At 42.7% G+C, this 27,223-nt stretch overlaps 1 protein-coding gene and 1 pseudogene across 4 annotated transcripts; both read left to right on the forward strand.

Moving 5' to 3' along the window:
• Positions 1-3,782: 3,782 nt before the first annotated feature.
• Positions 3,783-10,329, forward strand: asphd2 (aspartate beta-hydroxylase domain containing 2). 4 transcript variants are annotated; one of them, XM_076269822.1, is made up of 6 exons: positions 4,305-4,526; positions 5,882-6,112; positions 6,218-6,311; positions 6,396-7,570; positions 8,167-8,280; positions 8,959-10,329. In XM_076269822.1, the coding sequence occupies exons 4-6, from the start codon at positions 6,682-6,684 to the stop codon at positions 9,066-9,068; spliced, it is 1,113 nt and encodes a 370-aa protein (XP_076125937.1). In that variant the 5' UTR covers positions 4,305-4,526; positions 5,882-6,112; positions 6,218-6,311; positions 6,396-6,681; the 3' UTR covers positions 9,069-10,329. The 4 variants fall into 4 exon arrangements, with proteins under 4 accessions (XP_076125935.1, XP_076125937.1, XP_076125934.1 ...); XM_076269820.1 differs by lacking the exon at positions 4,305-4,526 and adding an exon at positions 3,783-4,058 and having other exon boundaries at positions 5,882-7,570; XM_076269819.1 differs by having other exon boundaries at positions 5,882-7,570.
• A 10,790-nt stretch (positions 10,330-21,119) lies between these two features.
• Positions 21,120-23,139, forward strand: LOC143106130 (aspartate beta-hydroxylase domain-containing protein 2-like; annotated as a pseudogene).
• Positions 23,140-27,223: the final 4,084 nt, after the last annotated feature.

The following is a 27,223-nucleotide window of genomic DNA, read 5'->3' on the forward strand; positions in this document are numbered from 1 at the left end:
TGTAGGAGATCATGTTGAATGTCATGTTCTCAGAAGGGTATGCTGTAGATTCTTACAATTGCAATGAACTGGCCACACAAGGATGATGAAGGAGGGAACATAGTGTCTCTAGCTGTTTCTGGAGCTCAACGGTGTCTGCACCAACACTTCCTGAGGAGAAGGTCAGAAAATACAGCTACATGCTACCAGGTGTTCCTTCAGCTTAAAAGGTCCTGAACTGTATTATTGAGGTCTTCTAGGCTCCATCTTGCCCATACAGTGCATCACACCAAATAAGCACGAGTATGTCATGTAGGGAATTGAGGCATCACGCCAAATGTACAGTATTTCTATTGAATATTCAAATTCACATACAGTATGCATCATCCAAAGTGACTTCCAGTGTGAAAAATGCACAAAATACACTTCATATTTTTAAAGCATTTTTGCACGATCTGTCAGCCCTCAACTCAGGGTTGATTATTTGTTTCTTGGGTATCAGTGGCATGACTGTTTTGTTACTGAGCACCATGCTCTGTATCAGTTCCATGAGTTGAGCGGCATCAGGCACAGTGTTCAGACAGGCCTACTTCAGCACGAGAAGTAACAAGACTTTGTAATAAAATGCACGGTACGGTGCACCAAGACAGCTGCATAAAGTCATAAACAGATCCTGAAATGTAAATCATGAACTAGAAGCTCATATTCATAAAAGGTCAGTATTGTACTGACCACAAGTTTGGCATTATGCAATTTACAACATTTGCATTTGTCTGTTTTGAAAATTCTATTAACATTTTGGAGTTTTGCGTTTATTTTTGTGAGAACGTATAAGTTATATATAACTAATAATTGCAAGCACAATGCAGGCTCCACATATATGAAGGGATAGTTGGAACCCTTCTTGGTTTAGCACCAGAACCATGACAAATGAACATGAACAAATGACACTTATAATGACACATTTGCAAGAACACCACAGACCTTGATCTGATGTTACATCCAGGGTGTTCTTTTGCTACAACCTACCCCACCCTTGGGGTACACATGCTGGGTACAGGGTTGAAACAGCAGCCACAACGGCCTTGGCGACGCAATTTAATTTAATATTTTACCCAGTGGAGAAAGTGACAATGCAAAGACAAGAAAGAGTGTCCTGGGCAGCCGTGGACTACTGGTTAGGGCTTTGGACTTGTAACCGGAGGGTTGCCGGTTCGAACCCCAACCAGTAGAAAAGGCTGAAGTGCCCTTGAGCAAGGCACCTAACCCCTCACTGCTCCCCGAGCACCGCTGTAGCAAGCAGCTTACTGCGTCAGGATTAGTGTGTGCTGAGGGTCTTTCACTAATTCACAGATTGGGATAAATGCAGAGACCAAATTTCCCTCACGGGATCAATAGAGTATACTTATATAAATTCACCCATTCTTGAACTACATGTAGGCCTACTGGCGAAGTAGCCTACTCATCACATGAAAGAGGTTTTTCTCATCTTTTAAACGATGTTAGCTGCTAGTTGCTGTGGTAAACAGTTCGCGAGAAAAGTAACTTTAATTTAATCATACTATTCTACATACAGTTTTGCATCCATCTCCCTATCTCATCTCAGTGGAATACCTCACAAACTCTTCACTCAACACATGACAAACCATACTGAGAGAATAAACAGCAGACCTTACCAAACACAAAGGTGTAAAGCATTCCCCTGCACAACTAGTGTTTCAGACTAGGATAATCAGGATTTGAATTTGAAGCAAATTTCTACATGCATCTTCTTCACAATGTGAAAGGCCAAATACAAATTTTACATATATCGCTTAGATATCAGTTTAATTAAAAAGTGGTTAATTCTTCCTGCTTCTCCCTACAACCAGACAGTGTTACAAATTGTGTGTTTCCGTCACTCTGTCTCTTTCGTTGCTCTGATTGGTTTTTGGCCTCTCCTATTGCGTCCGAGGCATTTTGATCGGCGTCCGTTTGGGAACGCCCTTTAGAAAACGGGCTGTGAACGAACCTTCCCCAGACCCACTCTCAGTTACGACTGAGAAGGGTCTGGTTTCAACCGGGCTAGATGTATGCATTACTTGATTCATAATTCATAATGATGTGCCCAATATACCTAATGCTTTAGTGGATATGTTGTTTATGTATAAGGTCACAATTGACAGTCTATGAACGTATGTCAATTTCTGATGATTCATGAGATATAGGAATGAAAACCATAAATCATGAGTTAATTCATGCATGAATTTGTGATAGTTCATGAACCCTTACCGTAAAATGTTATTGAAAATGTAGCTTAAATGAAGCTTAAATGTAGCTTAAATGAAGCTTTTCATATAAGTACTGCGCACAAGTCTTAACGTGTTTTGCTTCAGTAATGCCATAAGGACCATATTGTTTATTTCTCACTCTCACTCAAATATGATCAGAGAACACAGGGAATATGTACACAGTATTTCAATAGAATAAACTAAATTTACATTAAATGTAGTTTTTGTTCTGATACCATTGTTCTGCCTGCCTGTTCTGCCATTGTATTTGTTGTTTTAGCAGTGTTATAATGACCAGTTACCCAAGGGGGAAGCTCTTGACGGAGCTGTCATTCCCCACCCAGGCCACTGATGGGCATGCCTGGCCTGCCAGAAGCTGCTGGTAGATACAGATACGATGGGGGTCTCGAGATCAGCTGCTGACTTGACCGTGGCTCACTCTAAAGCTGATGCTGCTGTGTCTAGAGCATTTTGGCATGGCACAAAGTGGAGGAGCCTCCTTAAACATACTGTACAGCTTGCCTCATCCAGGCTCTTTGAATAGAAATCTTTGGCCATGCTTTTTCCACTTTAGGTGAGCAGTTGTAGCTTTTCAATGAGATCTTCGGTCTGTCAAAGTTGGGGGCAGCCGTGGCCTACTTGTTAATGCTTCGGACTTGTGAGCAAGGCACCTAACCCCTCACTGCTCTCAGAGCGCTGCTGTTGTTGCAGGCAGCTCACTGCGCCGGGATTAGTGTGTGCTTCACCTCACTGTGTGCTGAGTGTGTTTCACTAATTCACGGATTGGGATAAATGCAGAAACCAAATTTTCCTCACGGGATCAAAAGAGTATATATACTTATACTTACGTATACTTAAGTGTCACCATCTTCATCCCACTTCTGATACCAATGTGTCAGAGCAGAACCAGTACCAGTACCAACCGGCTTCAGCTAGAGCAGCCAGGCAGCTACAGCCCTACACTCTGGGGGCTTGAACATGGGGGTGTAGCACTGTTGCTGCCTGGAAGCTCTAACTATTAGCTGCAGCAAATCGAGCTAGCTAAAACCGATTGTAGTTTTCAGGGGGGTTTCGTATCAACAGAACTCAAGAAACTTAGATCTATATGAAGAATCACCAGATTTCTCCTTTAAAAGTAGCTCATAGAGTAGCTTGTAGCTTAACTCACTGCATTTTGCCCATGATGAGATTGTGCAAGATGCAAGATGAGAAAGATGAGCAGGTTGCTCTCTCTCTCTCTCTCTCTCTCTCACTCACTCACTCACACACACACACACTTACTCACTCACTCCCTCATACCAATCCATGTTTCTTGAGAACTTTACAAAAAAATCGTCAGTTTTTTTCTTGAGAACTTGACATTATCCAATCGGAACACATGGAACCAATTATGTGGTGGCCCTTCTACCTTCAACATATTTCTCAAAAAGTTGCCTAATGCATAAAGGATTTTCCCGTAGGTTTTCCTCGGTGCCGCTCTCTCGCAAAGCATCACGGGATCTTGGGCTCTTCCTTATTTCAAGTAGCTTACAATTGTTGCAATGGTCACTTGTTACATTGTACGCCGTCCATGCGTAATCGTGACCAAATTCGTCAGAATGATACTGTAGGCTAACTGTGTAGTAAAATGGGTTAAATGTAGCCTATTGAAACAGTTTTACCAGCAAGCTAAGTAATACACAATGTGGTTCGGCAGTTAAAATGAGTTTGCACTAATGTGGCATTGGGCAGACCAGTGTACCATGATCATTCCCCGCGTGTTGCACTGCGGCGCTTACTAGCCGTTGCAGTATGTGGTCAGCAACACAGGTAGGTGGAAAGGACATGACTGACAGTGTGGTTGACCCAGTAAGCTGGGGAGCATTTTCAAAATTAGTTGACTAGTTTTCTGACATATTCACCAAAGCTATCACATTTTGAATTACTAGGCTACTACTCTTTTTTATTTTAATCGGGCAGTTGCATAATAATAATAATACATTTTATTATTATTATTATTATTATTATTATTATTATTATTATTATTATTATATTAATTATAATGGCATACAAAGTAATTTCGTTAGGTAATCTGATTTATATAATATCACACCGTGTAATGTTATGGGATTAAGATGAGAGTGGGCCGTGGATCTCGGAGCATCTGTCGTGTTTTTTGATTGTGTCATCGACACAATGGACGACGAATGACAGCGTTTACCATGCCGAGAGAGACTGGGAGAGCTGCGCTGCGTGTTCCAGTGGAGAGGAAAGACGTGTTGATGCAAAGATAAGAAGGTGAATGCAGAAACCATTCGTTTTTGTTTATGAAAGTCGTTCGTTCTGTTCGGTGAGGTGAGACGCATTTTCTGATTTTATCGTAACGCGTCTCCGAGTTGGCTTGTGCGTGGCATGGTTTCTGCAATCGTGGCTTTCCGCTTTGCTCTTTTGATGGCCGCACAGACGTGGAAGTTATTGTATAAAAGCGTGTTGTATAAAGGTGTCTTGGACGTTGCTAGCCAGTATGGGCGGGCGGGCGGGGTACACTCAATGGTTGTCTTGTTGTTGATGTTGGCTTTGAATCCATTTTTACTGTAAAGTTAGCTCGAGTTTATCTCTGTTGACTTGGCCTAAATGCTTCCCAGGAAGACAACAAGACGTCACTATCGATTAGCCATTCCGTCTATCTGTCGATGATTTGCCTTCATTAACCTACAATCATTGTTTACCCTCTTGAGTGTTGCCGTATGATAGCGTACACAGGGTCTAGCCTACTGGATTTATCGATGTGCAGAACGCCCGGGCGTCTGAGAGTGCGTGGGAGTTCCCCCTGCCGTTTCTATGTATTTGGCCTGTAGGCTATTTGTACCCATTGTTTACCCATTTGTAGGTGTTATGGTGCCTTTTTGTGTCAGTCTATTTGCTTTTTGTCTTGTCCGATGTTGAGTTTGAATCGCCGTTAGATGTTTGTTTGATTGTGGTTGAGCCAATTTGCTACGTTTAATTGGTGTGTTTGTGTGTGTGTGTGTGTGTGTGTGTGTGTGTGTGTGTTAGGTTATATGTCAGGTTGTGTTTTAAACTGCAGCACTGATAGTCGGGTGACTCATGATTTTGTACTGTGCAGTGCGGAGGAGGCAACTGATTTTCAAATGTAATGTCAGGCTGTGCTGCAGTCCTTGTCTCTTGTCTCAGTCACATATTTAAACTGCTGTGCGTGTTGACTGTCAAAGGAGGGTGTGAATATCACTGGTTGTGTGTGTGTGTGTGAGAGAGAGAGAAAGAGAGAGAGAGAGTGCATCCAATAGGTCACTTCATGTGTATCTCCCTCTCTCTTTTTAGTACACCTCAAGAGCTCTCTTGTGTGCTGTTTTCTTAAATCCCTCTCTTTTTCTCTCCCCCACTCACTCTTTCGCTGTTCCTCCTACTCAACTCTATATTTCTCTCTCTGTTTCTCACCTCCTTCCCACACACACTCACTCACTCACTATACTCCCTCTCTCTCCTTTCGCTCACTAACACACACTCTCTCTCTCTCTCTCCCTCAACCCTCTCTATTTCTCCCGCTCCCTTACTCCAACATCTCTCTCTCCCGCCCTCTCCCTCTCTCTCTCCCTCTCTCTCTCTCTCTCTCTCTCTCTCTCTCTCTCATGCAGAGTTTGATGCCCTGTGGTCTGCTGTCCCCGCACATTTGTCTAAACGGGCAGAAAGGGAACAGCTGAATTGCCACAGTAGTTCCCTGCCTGACACTTTGGACCCTCCTGGACTCTAACTCTCCTGTGTGTCCCGTCTTCCTGCCGATGGGTCACATTCTCCTCCTGTTCGACTGAAGGCATCTAGTACACTCTTCTTCATCTGACTCTGTTTGGAATCAACCCTCTTCTGATGTGAGCAGCCACACCGCGTATGGGTGTATAGGTGTGAGTTACAAATAGTTTATGTGTAGTGAAGGAGTTTGACTGTGGACCTTCTGTTGAACGGTCCCATTCCAGGACTTTCCTCAACTGGATCCAATAACATTATCTACCTGAAGTCGCTGTGCTTCCGATTGTTAGGGAAGATTGGAGCTTCTCGTCTTCCTTCCAGGTGGTTATATCACCCTAGAGGGTTCTTCTGCTGTGTGGTCTGAAAGTGCAGGAGAGCTCAACACAGGCTTCTGTGGTCTTCCAGGCTGAAGATTCGCTCACTGCCTCCGAGGAGGAAAGATGAGGGTATCATCAGACTGAAGTCCCGTCAGCCATCCTTGGGGATTGGAGACTGCGGCAACCTTTTCAGCTCGTCTTTGCCATCTTGTGTGTGTGTGTGTGTGTGTGTGTGTGTGCACAGGTGAGGTAGAGCCAGCTAAAAATCCCAGCATGAATGTATGAGTTGCAGACATACAGAACAGTACAAGTGTGTTTGACTGAGCATGTGTGTATGTCTCTGTGTGTGAGCGTTCTCCTCGCTCTCGGTGAAAATGGACTGGTCACTGGAGAGGATGCGTGAACTTGTGGCCGGCGGCATGCAGTCAATGCGTGAGTGTGAGTCCAGCGTGCTGGGCACTGCCCTGTGCCTGGCGCTGCTCTTCGTGTGGTACTGCTACCGCGTCGGGCGGGAACAGAGCATGCCCAGCCTGCGCGGCGCCTACGGTGTGGCCGAGAACCGACGCGGCAGCCTGGCAGTGCCGGGCCGCGTCGGCTCCCTTATGCCCTCGGACGGAGCTGGTCTGGGGAGGGGCACCAAGGGGCGGCAATGCTCTGGCGAGGAGCTGAACGGCTTCGCCTACTGCCAGTCGCCCGAGTGCTTCCGCTGCACGCACGCCGGTGAAGGGCTCAACCAGAGGCTCTACCACAGCCTGCAGGACTACGCCAAGCGCTACACCTGGGCGGGAATGGGCCGCGTGCACAAGGGCGTGCGCGACCAGGGCCGCTACCTGCTCTCGGGGCGGCCCTCCATACAGAAGCCGGAGGTCTTCTTCCTGCCAGACCTGCCCTCGGCGCCCTTCTTCTCGCGCGACGCACAGAAGCACGACGTTGAGCTGCTTGAACGGAGCTTCCCTGCGCTGCTAGCAGAGTTCGAGAGTGTCTACCGGCTGCCCCCCACCGCCACGTCCTCCTCGCTGCCACCGGGATGGAAGGCCAACAGCACGCCACGGGGCCAATGGTGGACCTTCTACCTGGTGAACCAGGGCACGCCTCTGGCCGTCAACGCCCGACGATGCCCGCGCACCTGGAGGGTCCTGGGACAGCTGCGCACCTTCGTTGCCAACAACGTGTTCGGCAACGCTTGCTTCTCGGTTATCACGCCGGGGGCCGCTATTGCTGAGCACTATGGCCCCACCAACGTGCGCCTGCGCTGTCACCTGGGTGAGTCACACACATACACACACACTGAGGTACCAAAGAAGGAGATAGCCAACTGCATGCATGCACCGATGCCTTGTTTAGCTTATATGATTTAGAACTATAGTAGTGTTACCGACACTCATCTCTGTACACTTACATGTTCAAAGCCAGTCTGAAGAAACCCCATTGTTATATTACGCCTATACCAGACATACTGGGGCGTGGCATTTACTCGCAGAATCACCATAATGTTGATGAAACACTCCAGCTTCAGTTTGTGGCTTTGGAATTGTTTTGTCTGATCTTACTACACATGACATGACAAACCTTTAGCCTCCTTCTGCACAAGACAAACCCAAGCTCTTTCCAGACAGACAGAAAATGCTGCCTCGTCTCAGGGTGCATGTTCTTGTTAGGAGCTTGACATGGCAGCTTTCCCTGTTCTGAGCTGTGGGCGGAAGAATGTGATTGTGTACATTCTGCTGAGCTCACTCCCAGATTGATATGGAAATCACTGCCACTGATGAGCACTGCAGGAAAGGTCTATGGGGTGTGGATACTGTCCAGAGCTTTGTGGGAGTGACTCTGTGTGCGTGTGTGTGTGTGTGTGTGTGTAGGTCTGAAGGTGCCCGCTGGTTGTGAGCTGGTGGTTGGGGGAGAGCCGCAATGCTGGTCGGAGGGCAGCTGCCTGCTGTTTGACGACTCCTTCTTGCACACAGCCTTTCATGAGGGTAAGACACACACAGTCACACACTATCCCTCTCTCTCTGTCTCACTCACACACACATTCACATAATACTTTCATAAACACACACATACATGTTTCATAAACATACTCGCACAGAGGCACACTCACTCACACACCTACACACACACACACACACCATACTGAACTATTTTGTGTTAAATTAGTAGCTCAAGAGGAACACATATAGCAACATTTCAGTTCCCACCTGTGCCCACACACACTCTAGCTGTTGAAGTACTGAGATCATCTCACCATACCAGTACAGCTACAACATGGTATTGGAACACGCTAGAGGTGGAGAGATAGACAGCATCTAACAAATTCTTAATTGTTCTCTGGTAACTGTACCAGAAAGATCATGTACATGATTTGTTTGAGTGTGACCGCGACAGGGAAATGAAAGTACCAAATGATGATTGTTCAGATATGGAAGTGAATAAAAGCCATCAGTTATAGAAAACATCACATGCAACGTCATTGATTTTTATCAGACAAAATGTTTATTGTCTAAAAAACATACTTGTTTATAGCTTGTCAGTTGAATGAAAATTACTGTCCTTATCTTCTTTCCATGTATGTATGTGTATTTTTCCTCCTTTGTAATGTTTTGACATTGAACAGATGTCATCTATTCTTTTTCATGATCCAATATTTATTTCAGGCACTGCAGAGGATGGCCCAAGGGTGGTCTTCATGGTGGACCTCTGGCACCCAAATGTGGCAGCTGCTGAGAGGCAGGCCCTGGACTACATCTTCAGTCCTGGACACTGAGCGAGAGAGAGAGTGAGTGAGTGAGAGTGAGAGGGCAAGAGTGTGAGAGAGAAAAGTAGAGAGAGAGAGAGAGAGAGAGAGAGAGAGAGAGAGAGAAGGTGAGAAAGAATGAAAGAGATGGTGTAAAAGCCTTGGTGCCTCATGTATGGGTGAGAAACTATAAAACCTGTGAGAAAGCCAAAAAAGCATTTATAGAGGTCAAAAAGAGAAGGGTTAGGAGAGATTGTAAGGAGCAAAAAGGAGGGAAGTTGAAGGGTTATGTTTGTTGTGCGTAGTCCCACCACCCACCTCACCCCCACTGTTTATACTGCAAGTGTACATAAAGTATCCTTCTCTGACATGATATACACACCCACCTGCTGTGTCCATCCCTTTGGCCAGGGCTTTTCGGAACAAACATTTTGTACTGAATGTAAATGTTAGCAGATTGACCAATCAAAAAAAAGTGTTTTCATCTGCCCTGTGGTATACCTTTAGTAAACCCAGAGAAGCTAGTACACAGCTCAACAGTGCTGTTGTTACATCGTCCTACTAGCTGACCTGTTTGTACAGAAATGCTTGGTGCAAATTAGCTGTTTTCTGGTTCCTTTTGTAAGCAGTAAATAAAAATAAATTGGCAGAACACTAGCGCAGGTGATCCAGTGGTACATTTTATGACAGGCGAGTTCAACTGATGATGAACTACTTCTTCAAGACCAAAACATGGCATTCAAATGGTACTTTACAGGATAGCGTGGTTGGATTTAGCACATGGGGGTGTGATTTTTGTAACCCTGTTTAGACTACTGGGTAACCTCTGTATTTTCTGACCACTTAGTTATTGAGCAAGGTTACAAGGAGTGAGGGTGGGTCTGTGTGTTTGTGTGCAGTTTTCACTGCTTTCTACTTTGGTACATTTAAAATGGAGCACAGCGTATACTTGACACATTTTTAAAAGTTTACAATTGTTACAGTTCTTAAATGGGCTAGATTTTAACTCTTAATTGTTCCGTATTTTGATCAGTCTTCTCTAAGTACCAGCTGATTGCATCTTTTTGTGGTATTGATACATTCCTTTTGTAAAAAAAATAATTAAAAATCAGTTGTTTGATGATGTGGTTCAAGTAACAAGTGATTTTATTTTATTTTGTTTTGTGTTTCTTTGCTGTTGCAAATCAATCCTCAGATTTTTCTCTTCAGTCAGTATTGTGCCATAATCTCACTTGGAAAACAGTCACAGTTTTATCAGTAGGTTGAATAAAAAGTGTTGCCTTTACACTCATTTCAGGATGTGTTTCATTTGTTGTTGTTTTTATTTGTTGTGTCAGACTACAGGAATACCAAAATCAGAAAAAGGACCAGTCACTCTCTTATTAACAAATACAGAAGGCATTACGTTTCTGCACATCAGAGACCACATTATGCAGGAACATTCGTTCATAACAGAAGGCTATATCTACTAGCAGCCTCAAATGAGAGAAAAACATACACCAAGACATGACAACAGCAGTGTCAAGTTTCCAGCTTTATCGGTGGTACGAAAAGATCAGAAGATCAGCTCAGAAGTTCTCTGAATGTCTTGTAAGCAATAGTGCAATGGTGACTTGAGAAGTGCATAATAAGTGTCAATAGCTATTGGTAACCAGGATTAGCCTTTGCACACATACTATCCTGATTTTGTGGCCTAATTCTAAATGTTAAAAGTGAGGCTTTCCCCAGGCAAAGGCATGATGTTATTATAAGACCATTGACCCTGTTACTTTCTTCAACCTGTACCCTGATTCTGTTGCTATTGCCAGATAGACGGAGACCAGTAAGTCAAGTTGGGTGCATGATTTTAATGATCTTGTGTCCTGCGGTGTTGAAACGAGATCTGTTTGAGATGTGCTATCTTTTTTATCTGCTCAAAAGAACTGCAGCTCTTCATTAGATGACAGCTTGCTTCTGCATCACTTTGGAAACGATTGAAGTTGTCATTACAGCTACATGCTTTGATGCCCCCCTTGTGGTATCTGCCTAATCAGACATGGGCAATACTGATTGCACACTATCACCTCTAGTATTTTAAATCTCTCATCTCACTGAAGACAGGCAGTGTGGTGTGAGACACGTTTTTCTCATATTATATAGTCATAATTATTTACCTAATAGAATTTCATGGCATTCATGTGATCTGCCCAGAAGGTATTTAAACGGTTAGGAGACACTAACTTTTGAAGGCAATATCCAGGTCATTTGTTAAAACATGCCTATATGAGATAATTTAGTCCAAATTGCATGCGTCACAGCACCTGCACAGTACAGCACAGTACCAGATGAGTTTATCCTTAACACCGTATTGACTTGTTTTTGTATCACCATATGATACAACAACATGAGTCACATAAAAACACCCTCATGACTGAGCCTTGTGGTAAAGTGAGGTGTATAATCAGATGCTATCTGTCAGAATATGAATCACTTGAGCAGATTCCAATGTGCTGCACTACCCGATATAAACAAAAGAGGGAGCTAGTGAGTCACAGTCCATTGGCATGTGTCGCTATGGAAGCCTGCAGCCTGCAGTGGAGGGACTTGCCTAAAAGGACTTTGCTACAGCTAAGCAAGCATTTACATGTTTTTTGCTTGCAGGCAATTGTGTTTTAGTATTTCAAATCTCTAGAATTGCATAGACTACATATCTATCATCTCTATCTGAGGTATAATAAAATGCATGATAGAGACTCGATTTCAATCATCGACTACCAATAGGCCTTATTTATTTTAATGTTTTATAAAAGGGTTAACATGTTTGGGACTTGATTTGTGTAGGCCTATTAGATTAGATTAGATTAAACTTTATTGTCATTGTGCAGAGTACAAGTACAGACAACGAAATTCAGTTTGTGTCTAACCAGAAGTGCAAAAAAGCAGAAAAGCGCAATGTGATATACAAAGCATAGACAAGTGGTGCATAGACAGGACAAGAAATATAGTGCAGTGTAGACAGTATACAATTGTTTTGCAGAAGGTGCGAGTAGTATAAATTAAATATAAATATGTGCAGTGTATTAGCAGTTACCTTATAATAGCAGAATAAATATGGCTATGTAATATGAACAATGTATACAATGTAGTGGCAGTACCATTAGTAGTAAGAACAATACAGATATATGCATGTACAGAATATATTACAGAAAAACGGAATAAATATGGATATTTAGTATGAACCACATAGACAGATATGTACAGTATGTACAGCTATGTGCAGTGTGGTAGCAGTACAATTGTAGTGCAGAAACAGTAACATTATAATAGTATTAAGAATAAGAGTGTATGTGCAGGATGAAGAACAGTAGAATATGGCTATGTATAAGTGTGATTACAGTATGTACATTTGTAAATAAATACACACTATGGGTGGTATAGTGTATTGCAGTTGTGGGGGGGCTGGGGGATGTCCGCCTCCTTGTTGCCATGGTCGTGGACAACAGGCACAGGCAAGGAGGCATCAGGCGGGGGCGGGGGTGATGGGGGCTTAGTTCGTTTGATGTCACCGGGATGCAGAGCTAGAGTTCAGTAGGGTGACAGCCGCAGAAAAGAAGCTTCCTCTGAACTTGCTCATTCAGGTGTGCCCCCCCCCCCCCACAGAGCAACTCAGGGTTGAGTATTTCTTAAGCGGCATCAGGCACAGTATTCAGATAGGACAGGCCTACTTCAGCACAAGAAGTAACAAGACTTTGTAATAAAAAATAAAATGCACGGTACAGTGCACAAAGACAGCTGCATAAAGTCATAAACAGATCCTGAAATGTAAATCATGAACTAGAAGCTCATATTCACAAAAGGTCACTATTGTACTGACCACAAGTTTGACAAAGGGGCATTATGCAATTTACAACATTTGCATTTGTCTGTTTTGTATATTCTATTAACATTTTGGAGTTTTGCATTTATTTAAACTCATGTTATATATAACTTAAATGTATAATTAATGTAATTGCAAGCACAATGCAGGCTCCACATGAAGGGATAGTTGGAACCAAAGATTCTAGAACAGAGCTGTTCTAGAATCTTTGGTTGGAACCCTTCTTGGTTTAGCACCAGAACCTGAACAAATGACACTAATAATGACACCTCTGCAAGAACACCGCAGACCTTGTGATCTGATGTTACATCCAGGGTGTTCCTTTGTTACAACCTAGCCTACCCCACCCTTGGGGTACACATGCTGGGGTATGTAGCTAGACAAAAGAAGCACAAACATGCCCCACAATGTGATGTGCTTTATAACGAAGTGTACTGACATAAAATAATAATTCAGAACACAGTGTCTCACTCTCTCTGATTACTCAAATGTACTTTCTGTTTGATTGAGGAGTTTCCCCAGTGTGTGTGTATTCACAGGGATAGGCAGTACTTATGATATATGTATTTAAGATAGGTATTTCAAATACAAAATAGTATTTTGTAATTTGTATTTTATTGGGTTGAAGAAAATGGCTTCATATTTTGTATCAAAATACTTTATAGGTGTGTATTTACCAACATATTAAAGTAAAACCAATACTATCATGACGTGATGACATCATAAATGTGCAAAACAATGAATGTAGCCTCTGTCTGGTGCTGATTTAGTAATGTCCCCAGACGTGTTGTGATCAGAATATTGAGATTCACGAAGATGAGTATGCAGTGATGGGCAAGCTACTTAGAAAATGTGGTAACACTTTTTTTACGGTAAGGGGACATGAGTTATCATGAATTCATTCATTATTTATGAATGACTTGGTTCCTAATTCATAATGATGTACCTAATGCTTAAGTTGATATGTTGTTGTATGAGGTCACGAATGACAGACTATGAACTTATGTCAATTTCTGATGATTCATGAGATATAAGGGATGAAATACATAAATCATGAATTCATTTATGCATGATGAATTCATGAACCCTTACTGTAAAGTGTTACCAAAAATGTAGCTTAAATTAAGCTTTAAGGAGAAATCCGGTAATTTAAAAAAGTATTGTGCAAAAGTCTTAGGCACCTTACATGTTTTGCTTCAGTAATGCCATATTGTTTATTTATCACTCTCACTCATAATTAAAATATGATTAGGGAACACAGGAATTATGTACACAGTATTTAAATAGAATTAACTACATTTAAATGAAATGTAGTTTTTGTTCTGATACTATTGTTCTGCCTACCTGTTCTGCCATTGGATTTGTTGTTTTAGAAGTGTTATAATGACCAGTCACCCAAGGGGGAAGCTCTTGACGGAGCTGTTATCCGAAGTGGAGACAAAGTGGATGAGCCTCCTTAAACATACTGTACAGCTTGCCTCATCCAGCCTCTTTGAATAGAAATCTTTGGCCATGCTTTTTCCACTTTAGGTGAGCAATGAACTCTTCCAGCTGTAGCTTTTCAATAAGATCTTCAATCTGTCAAAGTGTCATCATCTCCTTCCCACTTCTGATACCAATGTGTCAGAGCAGAACCAGTACCAGTACCAACTGGCTTCAGTTAGAACAGCCAGGCACCACTACACTCTGGGGGCTTGAACATGGGGGCTCATGAACATGACCCCAGAGAGTAGCACTGTAGCTGCCTGGAAGCTCTAACTATTAGCTGCAGTAACTCGAGCTAGGTAAAACCGATTGTTTTCGGGGGGGTTTCGTACCGACAGAACTCGTGACATCAAGAAACTTAGATCTAAATGAAGAATCACCAGATTTCTCCTTTAAAAGTAGCTCATAGAGTAGCTTGTAGCTTAGCTCACTACATTTTGCCCATCACTGATGAGATTGTGCAATATGTGCAAGATGCAAGATGAGAAACGCGCTATATAATTAAAAGTGACTTGACTTGAAAAAGATGAGTAGGTTGCTCACAAAGACCCAATGAACTCCCTCTCTCACACCAATTTCAAGTTTCTTGAGAACTTTACCACAAAATTATCCGTTTTTTCTTGAGAACTTTAATCATCCAATCGGAACACATGGGAACAGTTATGTGTTGGACCTTCAACATATTTCTCAAAAAGTTTCCTCATGTAGGCCTATCATGTTGGCGCACTGGCCACAACATAGAATGACAAAAATGTCAATTGGGCTCGTTTTGTCTAGGGGTTTATTTAAACAATGGGGTAAATTACAAAACAACAGAAAAAGGGAGTTTAACTATAACAGAATAGGACCAACACAGGAAGACCAACAATAGGCGTGGTATCGGAACACAAGTCTTCCTCGACTGCACGGCTGCACAGATATTTAAAGGGGTGGCTAGGCCCACTCCTAACAGGTCACACCTGCAAACAATTAACCTGTTGAGGAGTGAATTATTTCCCTGGTTCCTTCTAGAATTCTACGCAAACAATCTATAGTTTCAGTGTTCTTTATACAGTCTATGGGGAAAATCTCTGAGGGTAATTGTCGCATCATAATACGGAACTCTCGGATTGCGAACATTCTAATCACATATTTGTGACCGTACTCCTCAACAGGTTAAGGAGACAGCAACAGTGAAGGAAACAGCACCACCAAAGGTAGTGGAGGGACGTAACAATCACTAAAGGGTTTTCCAACTGGGTTTTCCCAGGTTTTCCTCGCTGCCGCTCGCAAAGCATCACAAGATCCTTATTTCAAGTAGCTTACAATTGTTGCAATTGTCACTTGTTACATTGTACGCCGTCCATGTGTAATTGTGACCAAATTCGTCGGAATGATACCGTAGGCTACTGCGTAGTAAAATGGGTTAAATGTAGCCTAGAAACAAACCAGCAAGCTAAGTAATACCAGAGACTTTCTAATGAGGAGACACAACACTCAAAAAATCCTCCATAGAAATGCATGGGGTTAGCAGAGACTTTCTAATGAGGAGACACAGCACTCAAAAAATCCTCCATTGAAATGCATGGGGTTATGGTTACAAATTAGTTTGTAACGCCAAAATGGCAGTTGTCTACACACATCCCACCCCTTCCGCAGCAAAACATCGACACGTGAATACATTGAGCCAATCATGTGGTGTGTTCTGAAGACATCGTGCCAATCATGTGTTGTGATCTCGCTGCTGGAGCAAGGTTGGTGTTGTGAAGCCTTGTGCGTGCGCATTTCTGCCGAAATAGATGCCCAATAAGTGCCCAAAAAGCGTTGCAATATGGACGCCAAGTGGAGGGACTTGCCTAAAAGGACTTTGGTAATACACAATCTGGTTCGGCAGTTAAAATGAGTTTGCACTAATGTCAGATTGGGCAGACCCCTGTACGGGGATCATTCCCCGCGTCTTATGTTGCACTGCGGCACTTACTAGGCATTGCAGTATGTGGCTAGCAGTGTTGTGTGTAATTTGTTACGTGTTACAGTAACATAACTACTTTTTCGGGTAAAAAGTGTCATGCTACTACTGAAAATTTGGTAACGTAACGTAGTTCCTTTTTCAAATCGGCGCAACGTTACTTTTCTCAGGGACAGATTTGACAGCGACACTACTTTCTTAGCTGCAGGCTTGCGCATTAAAGTGTAAGTTCATTGTAAATTGACCCTTAGCCCTGTTGTATAAGCTCACCACATGCAGCCCATCAGAAAAAGAATGAGACAATTTGGGACAACGTAGGCCAAGTCACACGGCAGTGACGCTGGTAGCATGAAGTGCAATCTTAGCTCCACACAGTACGTGACAGAGGCTGGTGGCAATAAAGAGCAATTATAGCAAGCGAGACGCAGCCAACGCTAACTTCTGAGGGATGGATGTATTCACATTACTTTGAAGTTTGAACTGGTTGAAACTAAGGGGAGGAATGTGAGTGTAAGTTGTAGCCTACACTGTGCCATGGTGAGAAACTTTTGTCCACTCAACTGCCAGCCTATTGATATGATTTGCACTAGCTTTGCACCAAATTTCGGAGGAGCACCTGTTTAATAAGCCCTCATGTATTTTGTGTTCACCTATATGCCCTTAAGATGTATCGAGGCTATGTTATTTGATATTGTTTCATAGGGCTTTAGTGGTGGTGTTGAAGCCTATAAAGCCAATTGTTTTCTTGTCAAGTGCTCTGTTTGTGGCATTTTTTTTATAATAAAGAGCACAAAAAATAGGCCCTACCTGTTATGTCCTCCATAGTAGAACTTTATGTAGGCCTACACATTTAGGAACAGATATTTGGTTCTGCCCAAAGTCGAGCAACATAAAAGTAACGTAAAAATAACAAGTAATGTGAAAAGTTACTTTCCATAGAGGATAACTAAGCAAAGTAAGGGGTTACTTTTTAAAGAAGTAACTAGTAACGAGCAAACACTACTTTTTAAAAGTAACTTCCCGCAACACTAGTGGCCAGCAACACAGGTGGGTGGTAAGGACATGACTGACAGTGTGGGTGACCCAGTAAGCTGGGGAGCATTTTTAAAATTAGTTTTCTGACATATTCACTAAAGCTATCACCTTTTTAATTACTAGCTCATTTTTAATCGGGCAGTATTATTATTATTATACTATTATTTTAATAATTATTCAAATTAATTAATTTAAATAATTAATTAAATTAATAATAATTAATGTATTATTATTATTATTATTATTATTATTATTTATTATTATTATTATTAGATTAATCATCATTATTATTAGATTAAATATAATGGCATACAAACAGATTTTGATATATTATCACACCTATCACAGCCTATCACATAGTGTAATGTTGTGGGATTGTGTTTTTTGATTTCATCGACACAATGGACGACGAATGACAGCGTTTACTATAGAGATTGCGAGAGCTGCATGTTCCAGTGGAGAGGAAAACGTGTAAAGACAAGGAGGTTTATGCAGAAACCATTCGTTTTTGTTTATGAAAGTCGATCTGTTCGGTGAGGTGAGACGCATTGTCTGATTTTATCGTAACGCCTCTCTGAGTTGGCTTGTGCGTGGCATTGGGTTCTGCAATCGCGGCTTTCCGCTTGGCTCTTTTGAATGCCGCACCGCACAGCCGTGGAAGTTGTATAAAAGCGTGTTGTATAAAGGTGTCTTGAACGTTGCTACTAGCCAGTATGGGCAGGGTACACTCAATGGTTGCCATGTTGATGTTGGCTTAGAATCCATTTTTACTGTAAAGTTAGATCGAGTTTGTCTCTGTTGACTTGCCATTAGTGTGATATGCTTCCCAGGAAGAAGACGTCACTATATCGATTAGCCATTCCGTCTATCTGTCGATGGCTTTGTAGCGATTTGCGTTCATTAACCTACAATCAGCTATAACCTACAACCCTGTAAACCCACAAATCTGTAGGTGTTATGGATGGTGCCTTTTTGTGTCAGTCTATTTGCTTTAGGTCTTGTCCAATGTTGGGTTTGGATCTTTGCCAATTTGCTACGTTTCATTCGTGTGTGTGTTTTTTTTAATGTCAGGTTGTGTTTTAAACTGCAGCAATGGTAGTCGGGTGACTGATGATTTTGTACTGTGCAGTGTGGAGGCAACTGATTTTCAAATGTAATGCCAGACTGTGCTGCATGCAGTCCTTGTCTCAGTCACATATATAAACTGCTGAGCATTTTGACTGCCAAAGGAGAGAGGGGGGAGTGTGTGTGGGTGAGTATCAGTGGTAGCTTGTCTGTAGGTGTGCGGCGCATATGTGTGTGTGTGTGGGCCTATCTCCCTCTTTTTAGTACACCTCAAGAGCTCTTTTGTGTGCTGTTTTCTTAAATCTCTCTTTTTTTCTCTCCCCCACTCACTCTTTCGCTCTTCCTCCTACTCAACTCTATATTTCTCTCTCTGTTTCTCACCTTCTTCCCCCCCCCCCACACACACTCCTCTTTCTCCTTTCGCTCACTAACAGACACTCACTCTCTCTCCCTCAACCCTCTTGTTTTCTCCCGCTTCCTTACTCCAACATCTCTCCCTCTCCCTCTCTCTCTCTCTGTCTCTCTTTCTTTCTCTCTCTCTCTCTGTCTCTCTCTCATGCAGAGTTTGATGCCCTGTGGTCTGCTGTCCCCGCACATTTGTCTAAACGGGAACAGCTGAATTGCCACAGTAGTTCCCTGCCTGACACTTCGGACCCTCCTGGACTCTAACTCTCCTATGTGTCCCGTCTTCCTGCCGATGGGTCACATTCTCCTCCTGTTCGACTGAAGGCATCTAATACACTCTTCTTCATCTGACTCTGTTTGGAATCAACCCTCTTCTGATGTGAGCAGCCACACCGCGTATGGGTGTATAGGTGTGAGTTACAAATAGTTTATGTGTACACCATGTTTCAATTAAGCTCATGGATGGTATTGTGTCTCAGGGCTCTTTGGATCATTGAAATCAATCTCAGACACCTGTGATAAAGCAATATGGGAAAGAAAAAGGATCTCTCTGCTGATGAAAAGCGTGAAATTGTGCACTACCTTGGACAAGGTATGAAAACATTGGATATTTCCCGAAAACTTATGCGTGATCATCGTACTGTGAAGACATTTGTCGCTGATTCAGAGCACAGGCGGGATCGAGCAGACAAAGGCATAATAAGGAAGGTTTCTGCCAGACAAATTCATAGGATTAAGAGAGCAGCTGCTAAAATGCCATTGCAAAGCAGCAAACAGGTTTTTGAAGCCGCTGGTGCTTCTGGAGTCCCGCGAACCTCAAGGTATAGGATCCTCAAGAAGTTTGCAAGTGTGCATAAACCTACTATTCGGCCACCCTTAAACAATGCTCACAAGCAGAAACGGTTGCAGTGGGCTCAGGAATACATGAAGACTAATTTTCAAACAGTTTTGTTTACGGATGAGTGCCGTGCAACCGTAGATGGTACAGATGGATGGAGTAATGGATGGTTGGCGAATGGCCAGCAAGGAGATGGCGGAGTCATGTTTTGGGCCGGAATCATGGGGAGAGAGCTGGTAGGCCCCTTTAGGGTCCCTGACGGTGTGAAAATGACCTCGGCAAAGTATGTAGAGTTTCTGACTGACCACTTTCTTCCGTGGTACAAAATTATGAACTGTGCCTTCCATAGCAAAATCATCTTTATGCATGACAATGCACCATCTCATGCTGCAAAGAATACCTCTAGGTCATTGGCTGCTATGGGCATAAAAGGAGAGAAACTCATGGTGTGGCCCCCATCTTCCCCTGACCTCAACCCTATTAAGAACCTTTGGAGCATCATCAAGCAAAAGATCTATGAGGGTGGGAGGCAGTTCACATCCAAGCAGCAGCTCTGGGAGGCTATTCTGACATCCTGCAAAGACATTAAAGCAGAAACTCTCCAAGAACTCACAAGTTCAATGGATGCAAGAATTGCGAAGGTGATATCAATGAAGGGGTCCTATGTGAACATGTAACTTGGCCTGTTAAGATGTTTTTGATTCAAATAACTTTTGATATAATTTATATGACCTCCTAATGCTGCAAATTCAACAAATGACCATTTTTAGTTCTTAACAACATATACAATGTCTTGAAACTGTGTTGTGCATAATAATTCGGAACAGTGCATTTTGAGTTTTTTTATTTTTGAAAAAAATACTGTTATCATTGGGAGGTTTGTTCAATAAAATTCGAATTATACTCTAACGGTTGATGACTTGAAAACTGTCATTTGCATCAGCTATTTAGGAAAATCTGAGAACCTGAGAGACTCTGTTGAACGGTTCCATTTGAGGACTTTCCTCAACTGGATCCAATAACATCTACCTGAAGTGCTTCCCATTGTTAGGGAAGATTGGAGCTTCTCGTCTTCCTTTCAGGTGGTTATATCACCCTAGAAGGTTCTTCTGTTGTGTGGTCTGAAAGTGCAAGAGAGTAGCCTGGGTTTTCCCATGCTGCCTTACGCGCAGGATTTTATTCACGCTACTAGGCAGCCTGGATTCCATGGAGCAAATTTTCGCCTCAGTTAGGGGACCAATCATAGAACGGAGGGAGGGCAGCAAGACGATGACGACACACCGAAGCCGTTATGAGCTACGTACAGACGCATTTGATAGGCATTCGTAGCGTGCCTGCGGCTGAGGCTGTGGCAACCTTTTCAGCTTGTGTGTGTGTGCGTGTGTGTGTGTGTGTGTGCACAGGTGAGGTAGAGCCAGCGAAAAATCTCAGCATGAATCACTCGAGAGGATGGAGAGGATGCGTGAACTTGTGGCCGGCGGCATGCAGGCAATGCGTGAGTGTGAGTCCAGCGTGCTGGGCACTGCCCTGTGCCTGGCGCTGCTCTTCGTGTGGTACTGCTACCGCGTCGGGCGGGAACAGAGCATGCCCAGCCTGCGCGGCGCCTACGGAGCTGGCCTGGGTAGGGGCACCAAGGGGCAGTATAGTGCTCCGATGAGGAGCTGAACGGCTTCGCCTACTGCCAGTCCCCTGCTTCCGCTGCACGCACGCTGTTGAAGGGCTCAACCAGAGGCTCTACCACAGCCTGCAGGACTACGCCAAGCGCTACACCTGGGCGGGCATGGGCCGCGTGCACAAGGGCGTCGCGCGACCAGGGCCGCTACCTGCTCTCGGGGCGGCCCTCCATCCAGAAGCCGGAGGTCTTCTTCCTGCCAGACCTGCCCTCGGCGCCCTTCTTCTTGCGCGACGCACAGAAGCACGACGTTGAGCTGCTTGAACGGAGCTTCCCTGCGCTGCTAGCAGAGTTCGAGAGCGTCTACCGGCTGCCCCCCACCGCCACGTCCTCCTCACTGCCACCGGGATGGAAGGCCAATAGCACGCCACGGGGCCAATGGTGGACCTTCTACCTGGTGAACCAGGGCACGCCTCTGGCCGTGAACGCCCGACGGTGCCCGCGCGCCTGGAGGGTCCTGGGACAGCTGCGCACCTTCGTTGCCAACAATCGTTGCCCGCTGGTTGTGAGCTGGTGGTTGGGGGAGAGCCGCAATGCTGGTCGGAGGGCAACAGCCTTTCATGAGGGTAAGACACATTCACACACACAGTCACACACTATCCCTCTCTCTCTGTCTCACTCACACACACATTCACATAATACTTTCATAAACACACACGTTTCATAAACATACAAGCACAGAAGCACGCTCACTTACACACACACACACACACACACCATACTGAACTATTTTGTGTTACATTAGTAGCTCAAGAGGGACATATAGCCACATTTCAGTTCCCCCTGTGCCCACACACACACTCTAGCTGTTGAAGTACTGAGATCATCTCACCATACCAGTACAGCTACATGGTAGTGGTATTGGAACACGCTAGAGGTGGAGAGAGGGACAGCATCTAACAAATTCTTAATTATTCTTTGGTAACTGTACCAGAAAGATCATGTACATGATTTGTTTGAGCGTGACAGAGACAGGGAAGTGAAAGTACCAAATGATGATGACGGTTCTCAGATAGATCTGGAAGTGAATCAGTTATAGAAAGCATCACATGCTTCATCATTGATTTTTATCAGACAAAATGTTTATCGTCGAAAAACATACTTGTTTATAACATAGAGTTAAGCTTGTCAGTTGAATGAAAATGACTTTTTCCTTGTTTTGTTTCTATGTATGTATGTGTATTTTTCCTCTTTTCTAATGGTTTGACATTGAACATATGTCATCTATTCTTTTTCATGATCAATTGCCCCTTAACCCAATATTTATTTCAGGCACCGCAGAGGACGGCCCAAGGGTGGTCTTCATGGTGTACCTCTGGCACCCAAACCAAATGTGCCAGCTGCTGAGAGGCAGGCCCTGGACTACATCTTCAGTCTTCAGAGAGAGAGAGAGAGAGAGAGAGAGAGAGAGAGAGAGCGGGCGGGCAAGAGTGTGAGAAAGAAAAGTAGAGAGAGAAGGTGAGAAAGAATGAAAGAGATGGTGTAAAAGCCTTGGTGCCTCATGTATGGGTGAGAAACTATAAAACCTGTGAGAAAGCCAAAAAAGCATTTATAGAGGTCAAAAAGAGAAGGGTTAGGAGAGATTGTAGGGAAGTTGTGAAAATGAGGCCAGTTTGAAGGGTTATGTTTGTTGTGCGTAGTCCCACCACCCACCTCACCCCCACTGTTTATACTGCAAGTGTACATAAAGTATCCTTCTCTGACATGATATACACACCCACCTGCTGTGTCCATCCCTTTGGCTTTTCGGAACAAACATTTTGTACTGAATGTAAATGTTAGCAGATTGACCAATCAAAAAAAAGTTTTTTCATCTGCCCTGTGGTATACCTTTAGTAAACCCAGAGAAGCGACACAGCTCAACAGTGCTGACCTGTTTGTACAGAAATGATTGGTGCAAATTAGCTGTTGTCTGGTTCCTTTTGTAAGCAGTAAATAAAAAATAATTTGCAGAACACTAGAGCAGGTGATCCAGTGGTACATTTTATGACAGGCGAGTTCAACTGATGAATGAACTACTTCTTCAAGACCAAAACATGGCATTCAAATGGTACTTTACAGGATAGCGTGGTTGGATTTAGCACATTGGGGGGGGGGGGACCAGTAAGTCAATTTGGGTGCATGACAACAAATGTGTGATCAGGGACTTCAAATCCTCCATGTTTATAATAAATGTTAATACATTTCAAATTAGGGATTTATTTCAAGAGTTGGAAAAAGTAAGCCAAGACCAAAAAGACTTGGTAAGTTAACAGTAGGCTACCTCACAGCATTAGGAATCACTTTTGCCTCATGTAGACAAACTGCACTGCAACCTAAACTGGAGAATGGAGTATAGGCAAGGTAGAGTTGCTCAGAGGTGACGTGTATGTTATTCAGTGGGAAAGATACTCTTCATCAAATACATGGCCATATTTTTTCTGCATGAAAAATGTAATAAAAAAAAATATGATATGAGTTGATGAATCGGTTTGATGTGAAAGGATGAGAGAAGCATCTGTGTAGATAAGACATAATTCTTTCCTCGAATAACCATGGAATAGATAGCATGCCACATATGATCTCATACTAAATGTAAGGGTACAGCGAGTTGTTTTCTCCATAAATACACTCTCTCCCTTTCCTCTTTGTATTCCAGGCGTGAGAAGCATTTTGGACCGTGGAAATGTCACATTTCATTTGACTGAACCTATTTGGTATTCAAATTTGTCTCTCAAAGGTTGCTCTGGAGCCTTTAGGAAATTATTATGGCTTTTGCTGCTCCATTTTTTAAATAGCCACAGGTTCCAGTTGAAAACAGATCTTTTTTATTACATAATTTGTTATGGGGAAGGAGAGACACTAGGAATAACGCCTGACCCATGCCTAATATTCTTGACATGGGACTGACCTCCCCGTCTATAGGCTTTATTTATTTATTTATTTATTTTATGTTTATGGATATGTTTCCTCTTATCTAACTCCAGGGTAGATGACAAATAAAGCTTGTTTTCCAAAAAATTATAGTATAGTATAGTAAGAGAGTGTAATACCTGCACAATTTACTAGTTTCACCACCACATCCTCTCCCTCATATTACACTCCACCTGTCCGTCAGTGTGTTCGGTTTAGTGCACAACAACCATCACAACACTGCCCCCTTGTGCCACACCCTCCTCCCTCCACTATCATCCCCATAATTAGACTCCTCTGTTGCATTGTCACCCTGTGCCTCACATGGTTAAAACAGGTTCGCAAGAAACCCAAGAGGACAACGTGTAAATTAGGGCATGACTATCCTCTCTCTAGGTAATATTCATAACATCCCCCATGGGACTCAGGAGCCATGTTTGCCATTGGCAGTTTTGAATTAGACTTTTTGTCATTTTTGTTTGAAGATCATTTTCATGATGAAATCTTAAACCTGGAATCCAGTAATTACCTTGTCCAAAAGACCCTCTTTAGGAATAGAGGCGCTTTCACCCCTTAGGTTTGAATTACTGCAAGTAGTTTCACCATCACATCTGTTTGTTTAGAAATCTCAAATTCACAGTGCCATAGCAAATGTAAGTGGATGCATACCCTTCTAGATAGCAGCAGATATAGAGATAGATGTTAAGTCCTAATAATGATTTCTAATAATAATGAATAATTTATTTAAACGGTACTTTACTTTTCAAATAGCATAATGGCAAGTAGACAAGGCACAAAAACCAAAACTTAACCCACATGACGCTAGATCTGAAAATCCATCAACGTTTTTCTAAAAACGCAGAAGACATCTTTGGGCTGTGGGAAGAAACCTCATTTCCACTTTGGATTTTAAACGCTTGACTGTTTTTAAATTGAAAAATGGCTTGGAGGAGTACTTTCAGATGACATCAGGATGTGGAACTAAAGGTGAGAGTTAGGCCATTTCAAAATAACAAGAAAAGTGTATGTTGGAGGAATATGAAAGGCTTAGGGCCGAAGGCAAACACAGATTTTTACAGAGAAAAGTCCCCACATATACAATGTACATTTCACATCATCTGAAACAGTTGAGCCCACTCAGCGCTTAAACCAATGACAAATAGCATTCATGATCATTTCCGCTACTTGCCATGTCATAGCATAGAGATCAATTGTTCAGGAAGGCCTACAGTTTTTTTCATTTTGTATCATGGGCAGGGCTTGGGGGCAGGGAGGCACCTTCTAGGGGGCCCTTTGATGATCAAAACACTTTCCTTAGGGGTCCAAACAGAGCTACAATAAGCACATTTGGGTAATATCTCAGGCTCCATATTTTTTTCCCCTCTGATTCTGTGAGCACTTCCGAATCTTGCTACCCATCATCTACAGACCATGTCGACAAAATTCACATTTTTATTTTTGATCCCTCGCTCCATTTCAAAATTATATTTCTTTTAAAAAAAAATTCAGAAATAGTTTGTAATTATTCTTTTGTAAAATTCCATCCATAGGGTGTGCTTCAACTGCTACATGTCAACATCTTAAACTGTGAAATTTGGTAGACCCATATACTAATATTTGCCAATTGGTTCGTCCTTCAAAATGGCTGCCAACACCAACATCCAATCAAATAGAAAGTATATAAGTGTAAATAAGCCTAATATTGATAAATAAAACCTTTGCTCCAAACAAAACCCTTGCTCCACCCCTGTTCTGTATACAGTGTCTCCAGCACAGAAAGATGATCATGGTTTTTAGGAGACCATGTTTACACTGAGCCTTGACATTGAAGTCACAGTAATTATGAAAAGGTGTAATCATCATTAAGAGCTTCTACTATAGAATGAGAGCGTGAGAATGGGCGGTTCCCAAATTATCTCATCTGCGTTACATGGCATAAACAAATGAGCGATCATGGAATTATCAAAAAGAAATTACAATGATCAAGGAAGGGATAATTTAAAGAAAAGGATTTTTACAGTAACAATCCCCCACCCATGTTTTTCTTATGCAAATAGTTCACAAAGTCTTTGAATGTGTATGGAGGTCTACTGTAAATAATGTGTATGGAGGTCTACTGTAAATAATGTGTATGGAGGTGTACTGTAAATAATGTGTATGGAGGTCTACTGTAAATAATGTGTATGGAGGTCTACTGTAAATAATGTGTATGGAGGTCTACTGTAAATAATGTGTATTATCTGTAAATAATGTGTATGGAGGTCTACTGTAAATAATGTGTATGGAGGTCTACTGTAAATAATGTGTATGGAGGTCTACTGTAAATAATGTGTATTATCTGTAAATAATGTGTATGGAGGTCTACTGTAAATAATGTGTATGGAGGTCTACTGTAAATAATGTGTATGGAGGTCTACTGTAAATAATGTGTATTATCTGTTTTAGGTACTCTAGTATGTGTACTGTGTAAGCTGTGTTTCAATGTGCTTTATGAATAAATGTTCCTTACTTTTTTACTATATTATTCCATGAGAGTTTTTTTTAACTATCAAACAAGAAATTCCCTGGAAAGAAAATATGGCTTAGTGCTGGACTCGACTATTTGCACAATACAACACATGTATTTACACATGTTGTCACTAGGACATTAGAAACCAGAACCTTGGCCCCAGCAGTGGCGCGACTGGCTGGGGCTCCTGCACCGTACGCCGGCGACCCGGGTTTGATTCCCGCCCCGTGGTCCTTTCCGGATCCCACCTCGACTCTCTCTCCCACTCACTTCCTGTCAATCTCCACTATCCTATCTAATTAAAGGCATAAAAAGCCCAAAAAATATACTTTAAAAAAAAGAAACCAGAATCTTTCGTAATTTCCACTGAATTACTTTGATGTTTACTTTGTCCTCAGAAGTTTAAAAGAGCATGTGGCTCTTTGTGATGAATATTGCCCACTTGTGGTTGGGATTAGGGATTACAAAAAAGAAGAACGC

The sequence above is a fragment of the Alosa pseudoharengus genome, unplaced genomic scaffold (genome assembly GCF_046254945.1).
Source record: "Alosa pseudoharengus isolate Yale_2024_CS ecotype anadromous, Long Island Sound unplaced genomic scaffold, YU_APseudo_1.1 YU_APseudo_1.1_scf_6, whole genome shotgun sequence".
Classification (NCBI taxonomy): domain Eukaryota; kingdom Metazoa; phylum Chordata; class Actinopteri; order Clupeiformes; family Clupeidae; genus Alosa; species Alosa pseudoharengus.

Excerpts from the sequence above, each read along its gene's own strand:
- asphd2 (XM_076269820.1), top strand. The coding sequence starts at position 6,682 with ATGGACTGGTCACTGGAGAGGATGCGTGAACTTGTGGCCGGCGGCATG. Across the intron at positions 7,571-8,166 it reads GCGCCTGCGCTGTCACCTGG|GTCTGAAGGTGCCCGCTGGT; the intron begins GTGAGTCACACA and ends GTGTGTGTGTAG. Across the intron at positions 8,281-8,958 it reads GCACACAGCCTTTCATGAGG|GCACTGCAGAGGATGGCCCA; the intron begins GTAAGACACACA and ends TATTTATTTCAG.